This window comes from Mesoplodon mirus (genome assembly GCF_964341445.2).
Source record: "Mesoplodon mirus genome assembly, chromosome: X".
NCBI lineage: Eukaryota > Metazoa > Chordata > Mammalia > Artiodactyla > Ziphiidae > Mesoplodon > Mesoplodon mirus.
Genome location: NC_138981.1, coordinates 58,643,522 through 58,654,117, shown reverse-complemented (window position 1 = coordinate 58,654,117; position 10,596 = coordinate 58,643,522). Strand labels below are relative to the sequence as shown.

The 10,596-nt window shown below is 51.9% G+C and overlaps 1 protein-coding gene across 1 annotated transcript; it reads left to right on the top strand.

Annotated features, from left to right (window-relative positions):
- Nucleotides 1-1,260: 1,260 nt before the first annotated feature.
- On the top strand, nucleotides 1,261-10,365 carry AWAT2 (acyl-CoA wax alcohol acyltransferase 2; the record flags this gene model as incomplete). The annotated part of the gene is given in 8 exon segments (XM_082609244.1): nucleotides 1,261-1,345; nucleotides 7,819-7,929; nucleotides 8,296-8,366; nucleotides 8,607-8,811; nucleotides 9,040-9,214; nucleotides 9,797-9,996; nucleotides 10,215-10,307; nucleotides 10,310-10,365. Coding segments are annotated over 8 exon segments (996 nt in total).
- Between the last annotated feature and the right edge of the window lie 231 nt (nucleotides 10,366-10,596).

Genomic DNA, 10,596 nt, shown 5'->3' with positions numbered 1-10,596 from the left:
GGGGGATGAACCTGTGTGTCTATCATGGGGGCAAATAGGTCCCTGGGCCCTGACAGTCACCCTGGGCCTGACAGTCGTCCTTCTGTGGCATTTGGCACAAGTCACCATCCCTGGTCAGAAGCTGATGGCACCTCGTCCGGGTCCCCAGGATTAAGCCCAAACTCCTCATCCCCGTGTCCTGACTCGGAGATTGTCTCTGTTGCCCTTTTCAGCCTCCCTTCCCAGCAGCCCCTTCACCATCATTCAACACCCTCCACACATTTCCTGAAGAACTGGATGGGACGAAACTGAAAGCAAGGAAGGTTTGCAGGCCAAGGCGGAGTGCATGGTGGCTGCTCACCAGCGAGGCTCCCCTGTAGAGGCTTCAGAGACTCAGAGAGGACAGTGCTTACGTGGGGCCTCTGCATCAGACGAGACACCCAGAATCCAACCGTTTCCCACCATCCTGACTCCCGCCAGCCTGCCCTGAGCCACCGTCATGTCTGCATGGATTATTGCCATCCTCCCTCAAAAGGCTCCTTCTTCTTCCCTGGCCCTTTAAAACCAGAAGGCAATCCTTTCCTTTTTCTGCTCAAAAGCCCACACTGACTCCCCATTTCAGTCAGAGGAGAAGGCCAAGGCGTTACACCCTCTGGCCCTGCCAAGCTCTCTGACGTCAACTCCTCAGCTCCTCTCACTCACTCAGCTCCAGGCTTCTGCTCCTCCGCACCTGCCAGGCACACCCCACCTGTGACCTCCTCCTCCCCAATCACGTTGTCACCGAAAGACCATAGACAGCTGGGCCTCATAAACCGAAATGTAGGCTCGTGGTGCCATGTGTGCCCTGGGCTCCTCCCTGCCCCCTCTCCCCTCATCCACACTGGCTCTGGAGGCCTCTCAGCAGCCCCACCCTCGCCTCCACTCACTTCCCACACCAGAGCTCCATCTACACTTCTCTGCACAAGTGTGCAAGGGGGTGTCACAATCACAGCCAGGGCCATGCCCAAGTGGGTAAAGTACAGGTGGGTAGATGGTTGGAAGGAACTGGACAAGCAGATGCAGCGTGTAGTCCTGTGGTCCTGTGGTGGGGGGAGGGCAGGTTAGGGGGTGGAGACTAGGAAGGGAGTGGAGACTAGGCAGGGGGTGGAGACTAGACAGGGGTGGAGACTAGGCAGGGGCTGAAGAAGAAAGCACAAAGGGAGGAAACCCCACCAGCCCCTGAGCAGGTGGGACTGGCCAGCCCAACTGCACTTACCGGGAGCCACCGGGACCCTGGCCATAATGCTCTTGCCCTCCAAGAAGGACCTCAAGACCGCCCTGGAGGTCTTTGCTCTTTTCCAGTGGGCCCTCAGCGCCTTGGTTATCGGTGAGTCTTTGGCCTTTGGCAGGGTGACCAAAAGTTCTGGTTTGCCTGGGACTGAGGGCTTATAGGGTTTAGCAGGACTCTCGATGCTGAAATCTGGGTTATCTCAGGCAAAGCAGGACAGTTGGCCACCCGGGCCTCTAGCCTGACGCGCTTGGGCATGGTCCGCGTGGAATCTGTGAGTGCGCACATGGGTATGGGTGCCTGCCTGTGCAGGAATGTGTGTGCACGTGTGTGTGAGCCAGCGCTGTGGCCAGTGTGAGTAGAGAGCCCTCCTGGGTCGTCAGTGGGGCCTGGAAGGCATGTCTGGGGAAGATGGGGAGCAGCTCTGCTGAGGCCTGCCAAGGAAATGGGCTTAGCTGCAACCTTGGGGACCTGAACAGACCATCGATGTGAGACAGTTGTCCTGGTGGCAGAGGGAGCTCTGAAAACCTCTTGTCCAAAATAATTCATCCATTTATCCATCCATTTTCCCCTTCTATCCACACCACAAATACTTTGTGAAAGTTCCTTAGATGCTTGCTATGGTACTGTAGGTGCTGAAGCAAACCACCCCTATGGGAGGGGGGGCCTGGAACAAAATTCTAATTTTTTTTTTTTTTTTGCAGTATGCGGGCCTCTCACTATTGCGGCCTCTCCCGTTGAGGAGCACGGGTTCTGGACGCGCAGGCTCAGGGGCCATGGCTCACGGGCCCAGCCGCTCCACGGCATGTGGAATCTTCCCGGAACGGGGCACGAACCCGTGTCCCCTGCATCGGCAGGCGGACTCTCAACCACTGCGCCACCAGGGAAGCCCAAAATTCTCATTTTTTAAGTGGTTTAGGTGAGTACTCTTCTGGAGGCAGGGTCATGACCTAAATGACCTTGGAAGATATCTGGGAAGGAAGAATGCAGGTGGGCCCTGGGAGCCTGGGACTTACCAGTCAATAGGGAGAGTGGGCTGGAGAACAGGGATTGGGGGGCTCAGATGCCTGCCTGGGGTGGGTATCAGGATGCCCGAATGCTAAAAAGAGCAGCGTTAACCTAGGAATTATGGGCAATCAGAGCTGGAAGAGACCAGGAGAAAGGAATTCATATGTACCAGCTACTTACTTTGTGCCAGGCATTTGCATACCTATGGTTTCATTTTAGCCTCCTGCCAACCTTATGAGGTAGAAGCTACTGTTATGCATAACAATACACACTAATAGCTACACACACACATAATGATAGCTTGCACTCATATAGTATTAGCTAATATCTATTGCACTTTTTTTTTCATGCCAGACACTCTTCTAAGCACCTGACATGCCTAATCGCCTCCACTGTACAGATGAGGAAGTTGAGGTACATGCAGTACAAGTGGGCCATCCAAGATTGCACAGCTAGCAAGTGGAGGAGCTGGCCTGGGAGCTGAATCCACAAGGGCCTGATTCTGGCCTATGAGCTCCTGTCCCTAGCTCCTGCATCTCCTTACTTACTGCTGACTGGGAGGCTGGGTGTGGACGTGGCCCTAGAGTACATGTTAGGCCAGAGAGGAAGGAGGAAGCCAGGCCTTCTGCCTATATAAACATTCTCGACAGAAAGGGGAAAAAGGTCAGCTCCGAATGGCCTCTTGCTGAGGACCAGGGCCCCAGCCGGGCCTCTGCTCTCTCCCTCCATGCAGCCCAGGCCTTGAGGCCGTCTCCTCAGTGAGAGCTGAGTCCCCTTTCTTGAGCTCTTGTCCTATCTCCACAGACTTGCCTCATTACCACCGCCTCCCCTCACTGCCACCATGTTCCCATGAGAGAGCAGGGTCCCCAAGGCCTAGGAGCTGACACTGCATTGAGGGAGAAGTATGACCATTATGGACGGCCAGCCCAGGCCAGGCCCACGTCGGGGGCTGGAGCCTTTAGGCTGGTAGTTCCCCTTCCTCAGTCTTGTCCAGAATGTTGCTCCTCAGAGGTAACCACTGTTAATAGTTTGTGTGTATGTAGCCAGAGATTATGGATATAAAAAAGTATATATATTTCACCACATGCATGAGTGTGCATGCACATACACATATAGCCAAGGGGCAGAAAAATATGGACGTTAAAAACACAGTCTTGGGCTTCCCCGGTGGTGCAGTGGTTGAGAGTCCGCCTGCCGATGCAGGGGACACGGGTTCGTGCCCCGGTCCGGGAGGATCCCACATGCCACGGAGTGGCTGGGCCCACGAGCCATGGCCGCTGAGCCTGCGCGTCCAGAGCCTGTGCTCCGCAATGGGAGAGGCCACAACAGTGAGAGGCCCGCGTACTGCAAAAAAACAAACAAACAAACAGAAAAACAACACAGTCTTTGAGCCAGATTGCCTGTGTTCAAATCCCAGCTGTACTCCTTACTATCTGTGTTCCTTTAGCAGGTGATTGATTTCCTCTGAGTCTTGTTTTCTTCATTTGTAAAAAGGGCATGTGAGAGTGTATTAATTGGGCTGGGCCATGTACGCTGTGGTAACCAAGTAATGTGGAGATCTCATCGGCTTAACTCAACAAATGCTTATTTCTTGTTCATGTTAAACATCCAACACAGGTTGGTGGGAGTCTCTGCTCTCTGTGGACACAAATGTTCAGACTGATGGAGGCCCCGCCAAACTGTGAGGCTGCAAAATGTGGCTTCAGAGATGACCACCACGTTGGCAGGAAAGGCAACAGAGGCCTCACGCACACTCCTTTCTGCCACCACCAGAATGGCAGGTGTAAACAACAGTGAGCCTTATTCTGAACTTCGTTAATTATGAGGTTGAGATCTTTTCATGTATTTATCAGCAATTAGTATTTCTTTTTCTGTTAAGGGCCCATTCATGACCTTTGTCCATTTTTCTATTAAATTTGAGTTGACTCTTAGAGGACAAATAAGAAATAAATGAAGAAGGAAGAGTGTTCAGGGCAGAGACTGGGCAACAGCTGACAAGGCTGGGCTGAGGGGAGAGTGTAAAGCATTCAAGAAGTAGTCAGTGGTTAAGTGGGATGAGGGGGTAAGAGGTACAGAACTGACGCTCAATACATAGTGAATGAATGAATGGGAGAGAGAAGACAGAGGAGACTGGCAAAAGAGGCAGGGGACAGATTGTGTAGGGCATTATCAACCATGGAAAAGTGTTTGGACTTTTTCCATGTGGAGCCATAACTGGGTTGGGCACAGGGCAACGGCATCAGATTGGTGTTTTTGAGAGATCACTACAGTTAGTTCTGGGTAGCAAACTGATTATAGGGCGAGGCTGTCGCTCTAGTTCAGGTCAGAGATTGTGGTGATTTCAGCCAGCTCAGAAGTAATTGTGAACAGGAGAAGAGCAGAGATTCGAGAAATTGCAGTAGAATTAGACGGACTTGATGATCAGAAGATGTGGGAGAGAGAAAGAGGGGAGGCGAGACTGAGGGTTCAGGTGTATGTGTGAGTTGGAGGAGGGGCAGATGGAACAGAGAGGGAGAGTGGCTGAAAGGGGGGCGAGGACGGAGAAGTGTCCCAGAGGCCTCTTCATTAGAGCTTGACTTTGGGCTGTATGGAGAGGTAGCCTGGAGCAGGCAGAAGAGCGCTGGCCCTGGGCTCCCAGGAGGTGACAGTTCCAGGGTTTGTCCCTCAGAGCCTTCCCAGCTCTTCACCCTACGAGTCTGCAATGGAATCGTATCCATTTGGACCCTAATGGCCTTGAGAGAAGACCCTCACACGTAGTCTGTGAGAAAGATAAGGTGGAAGCTGGTGTTGTAATCCCCACTTGGCTGGTGGAGTTCAACGGCTTGTCTGTGGCCACACTCATGCTAAGGGGCAGATCCAGGACTTGTGTCACCACAGGGCACCCCACCTGAGACCACACTGCCTCCCAAGATGTCCCCAACTCTGTCTGGGTTCAAGCAAAACCTAAAAGAAACATGGACTAGACCCATGTGTCCCTTTATTTCTTGAAAAAGTCAAGTCCCAACTTTGTTCCTTTTTATGGCTGAGTAATATTCCATTGTACATATGTACTACATCTTCTTTATCCACTCATCTGTCGATGGACATTTAGGTTGCTTCCATGTCTTGGCTATTGTAAATAGAGCTGCAATGAACATTGGGGTGCATGTTTCCTTTCAGACCATGTTTTTCTCTGCATATATGACAAGGAGTAGGATTGCTGGATCATATGGCAGTTCTATTTTTAGTTTTTTAAGGAGTCTCCGTACTGTTCTCCATACTGTCCTATGTACTGTACTGTACAGTCTCTGTACTGTAAATTGGTACATAGTGGTTGTACGAATTTACTTTCCCACCAGCAGTGTAGGGGGGTTCGTTTTCTCCACACCCTCTCCAGCATTTATTGTTTGTATATATTTTGATGATGGCCCTGCTGAGGGGTGGGAGGTGATACCTCATTGTAGTTTTGATTTGCATTTCTCTATAATTAGTGGACTTGAGCATCTTTTCATGTGCTTTTTGGCCATCTGTATGTCTTCTTTGGAGAAATGTCTATTTAGGTCTTCTGTACATTTTTTGATTGGGATAATTGCTTCATTTTAAATTTCTTTAGTTATCTCTTAGATATCTATCAGTTGTCACTAATTCATCCCCAAACTCTCCACAAACACATCAGGAATCTAGAAGTCTCTTCTCCTCACCCCCACTGTTTTTTTAATTTCCTTGAGGACCTAGCTGCTGGAGCCCAGCATCCTCCTGTTACAGTCCGGTCTCATGCACCACTGTCACCTCCAGGGCCCGTGAGGCACCTTGGGTGCACAATCTAAGAAGGTATTCATTCTCAGTGTTGTACAAGTGTTGGATCAGCACTTGCCTGACCCTGAGAGTGAATGTCTCCTTGAATTTTGTGCCCAAGGCACCTTGCTCTCCTCACCTTAGTCCTGGCCCTGCTCACTTCCTTTCTTTGTTGGATTTCTTTACCTGAATCCCATGCCATCCTGTCTTGCTTTATTCCCTCATTTTGGTGAGCACATCCTCCAGTCATTTCCTGAGAAAGGAACGTGGGAGACAAACTCTCTGAGACTATATGTCTGAGATTGTCTTTACTCTCCCTTCATACTTGATTAATAATTTGGCTGCATATAGAATATCTTAGCTGTGTCCAGTGTAAGTATCTGAGTCTAGTGTCTCTTTGGTTCATTTTTTCAGAGAATTATCCTCCCATCGCCCAGCTGTGTAGTGGAGGGAAAGGGGTCTGGGGTTTTAACTACTTCTTTGATAGACTTTCAATCAAGCCCTGTGCCCCACATCTGCTTTTTGTGACACCTGGTTGTTCCAAATTCTGAGTCTTTCCTAGATTCTCCAGCGGAAACAGGCTTGCTCTTGTGGGCATACACCTTGCAGGTAACTGCATTTCAACTTTCTGGTTCTCAGTTAATCCTTCTTCCATCCACTGTCCAGAACGCAAACATTTTGCTGCTAGCTCTCGCCCACCGTTGGCGTCTCTCCTTTTCCTTGCAGAATCTCTATATTTTAAAACATCCCTGTGGTAATTTTCATGAGGCTCCAGCAAGGAGTCACGATAAAAACGTGTGTTTATTTTGCCACATTCAATTAGGAGTATTTTCTGTCTTTTCTAAACTTTCTTTTGACCCACTTTCTCTCACACAGTCTTATTCACATCTGTTTTAAAAACTGAGTCCAGGGCTTCCCTGGTGGCGCAGTGGTTGAGAGTCCGCCTACCGATGCAGGGAACACGGGTTCGTGCCCCAGTCCGGGAAGATCCCACATGCCGTGGAGCGGCTGGGCCCGTGAGCCATGGCTGCTGAGCCTGCGTGTCCGGAGCCTGTGCTCTGCAACAGGAAAAACCACAACAGTGAGAGGCCCGCGTACCGCAAAATAAATAAATAAATAAATAAAAATAAAAGTTAAAAAAAACCCAAAAAACTGAGTCCAGTAAGAATCCTGAGCATGGCTCCCTGTGCTCACCTCCATGAAGTCTGTCCTAACTACTCTAACCTACATTGTTCCTGTCTTGTTGGAGCTTAACATGGTCCGTACCTTATTCTAGCCCAGCGTGGGTTCCCCTTTGTTTCTTGTTTGCCAACTCGTGTGCTCCAAACCTGTCTGAAGTTGGGTATACTCTTTCTCTGGTGTTCCCTCCACTGATGTCTCGCAGAGATGTGGAGAAGGAAATGTGAGTTGGAGGAAGACTATTCCTGGCTCTGTCTTTCCAGGACTCCCAACCTCTGGTGGCCAAATCAGCCTGACCCACCGCTGGCTCCCTGTCACTGAATGCAGCCCAGAGTGGTGCTGGAGCAGGTCCTGGGGGGAGAAGGCTAACTGCGTCAAGCAAAGTGGGGGAGGAAAACACCTTGCCTTCTAGACCTAAAATAGGTTCCCAAGGCCAGAGCGGGGATGCTGGTGCCACAGGCACGCAGGCCATGTGCTGGGTGAGGAGGTAAGAGTGTCGTGTGAGCCTGGCTGAGGGAGTATGTGACCTTGGGGGTGGACAGAGCCCCAGAGGGCGGGCAAGTGTGAGGGACTGTTCACAGTTCATTGACTCTGGCCTGGGCTTCCTCCAGTAAGCACTGTGATCCTTGTCAACCTCTACCTGGTAGTGTTCACGCCATACTGGCCTGTCACTGTGCTCATGCTCACCTGGCTGGCTTTTGACTGGAAGACCCCTGAGCGAGGTGAGGGCCCTGCAAGGGCTGTGTTGCCACCCACCACATGCTCTTTCTTTCTCTTCTTATACTGTGTCCAATTCCGGGCAGCCCTTCAGCCTGACCTTGCCTGGGCTGGAGAAGGTGAGGGAAGGGGTCTTTTCAAGGTGCCAGTGAGGCCCAGATAGGAACTGGAGTAGGCTAGGGGAGGGGTGGCTAGTACAGGAGAGAACTAGGCCTGTCCTAAACTGGCCCAGATGTTCATTCCCAGCCTAGGTGTTACTTAAGAGGGCAGGAAACAGCAGGGGGGTGAGGGCACGCTGAGGCAGGCCTTAAAGGGCTCTGAAGAAGACAACGGAGGTGGCCCAAGCTCAGCTACACTGGCTCTGTTCTCAGGTGGCTGCCGGTTTACCTGCGTAAGGCACTGGTGCCTGTGGAAACAGTACTGTGATTACTTCCCACTCAAGGTGAGGAGCTGCAGATCTCCACTTGGGCCCCAGGCCCAGCCCCGACTCCAGTGGCAGTGGTTGGGTCAGGGTGGGGCATCGTTCACGTCGAGGCCCATGTGGATGACGCTCCCCGGAGCTGTGTGTTACGCTACCTGCATGGCCAGCCAGACATGACAGCCCTTTCCTTTCTAGGTCTCTGGCCAGAAGAGGCGTCCTCTTCCCTGGCTATACCCCTCTTGACTCCACGTTCCTCCACAGCTTTTGAAGACTCACGATCTCTCCCCCAGCCTCAACTACACCCTCGCCTGCCATCCTCATGGGCTCATGTCCCACTCATGCTTTGGCCACTTTGCCACAGAGAAGTCAGGCTTCTCCAAGATCTTTCCTGGCATCACTCCTTATATCCTCACACTGGGGGCCTTTTTCTGGGTGCCTTTCCTCAGAGAAAATGTCATGTCTACAGGTGAGTTGGCTCCTAGGATGTAAAGCCAAAGAAATAAATGGCTCCCTGAGAAAGAGGTGTTGGGTGAATGGGTGAGAACAAGGCCAGTTCTGTGACCCCCTCTGGTCTGAAAAGCTACCATATGTTCAGCTGCCTTATGTGAGGCTCTCCCCTCCTTTGAAGAGGTAGGGAGGAAAGTTAGGAGGTTTGGGAGATTACCAATGATCTTTTGTTTTTTCTGCCCACTAGGGGCCTGCTCTGTGAGCCAGTCCTCCATGGACTTCCTGCTTATCCGTAGAGGCACAGGCAACATGCTGATCGTGGTGGTCAGTGGCCTGGCTGTGTGCAGATACAGCCTGCCAGGATCTACCACCTTGGTCTTGAAGAACCGCACCGGCTTTGTACGCACGGCCCTTCGGCATGGGTAAGGACACTTCTGGTCCAGACTGGGGAGAAGGGTTCCAAAAGCCCAGTGGGGAAGGAGGAAGAGGTTTTGAGGAAATGATATATAAAGAGGGAGGGGGAAAGCCGCTTCCGTGGTGGGGTAGAGCCTGGGTCACGTTCTAGAGGCATCTCTGCTTCTGAAGAAAGGCCAGCAGGCCAACCGGAACCTGATCTGCCTCAGACTAGCATCTCATCTGGGCCAGTCCCTTTGTGAAAGGTGACTGGCTGCAACCCTATCTCAGAGAAAGCCAAAATTACCGTGTGAGCTAAAGGGAAGAAACCGAAAAGAAATGGCCCTTGGGTCTTAGCTTCCAGTGTTTCAGACCTTGTGCGTTTACAGGAGGGTCTGGGACTCGCTTCCCTTAGCTTGCTGCTACTTTGCCCCCAGAGGCAGCTTGGGGTAGACCACGAGGCCCTCCCACCTAGCCTGGACCTGGGCCCAGCTGGGTTAGGGGCTGAGGAGCTTACAGGGAGACCCAGGGACCACTGGTGGTCAGCGTGTCTGGTTTTCAGCAGGGTCCCTACCTTTCTGGCCATCAGAGAACATGCTTTTCCTCTGCAGGGTGGCTCTAATCCCTGCCTACGCCTTTGGGGAGACAGAGCTCTACATAAAGCAGATTTTCAATCCTGGGGGCTTCATTAATCGCTTCCAAAAGTGGTTCCAGAGTATGGTACACATCTACCCTTGTGCTTTCTACGGGCACGGCTTCATTGAGAACTTCTGGGGCCTTCTGCCCTACGCTCGGCCTGTAACCACCATTGGTGAGTTGGCCCTTGTGCTGGCAGCCTCATCTGGTACACAGGATCCAGTTCCAAGGCTGGACCTTGGCTCTGGCCATGTCCAGAGGCAGGGTCACTGGCCAGGATGAGCGCAGGGGTGGGGGAAGCGTGGGGAGAACCCGGGCTTGAGGGCTGTGGCCTATTCTGAAGAGTGAGCCATTCTGATGCTTTCCCTTTCCCTTCTCCGTCTCCCCTGGCAGTTGGGAAGCCTCTACCACCGCCCAAGATTGAGAACCCGAGCAAGGAGACGGTGATAAAATACCATGTGGTCTATATCGATGCCCTGCACAAACTGGCCAGCACAAGACCAAGTTTGGCTTCTCAGAGACCCAGGAGCTGGTGCTAACTTGACAGACATCCCCCCGAGGTCTCTCAGCCTGGTTGGAAGGAGTGAAACAGGTGAACAGGAGGACAAAAGTCCTGATTCGGCCAGTCCTCACTGTGACAGGTACGTGTGTGTGGGTGCCTGTTGGGCTGTTTTCTGGATCCCTCTTCCTCCTTCATTTCTCTCTTTCTAGCTCTTCTCTGCCTTTTCCTCGGGGTTACAAGGAGAAGGCCCCAAAGCCAGGGAAGGCCCTAGGG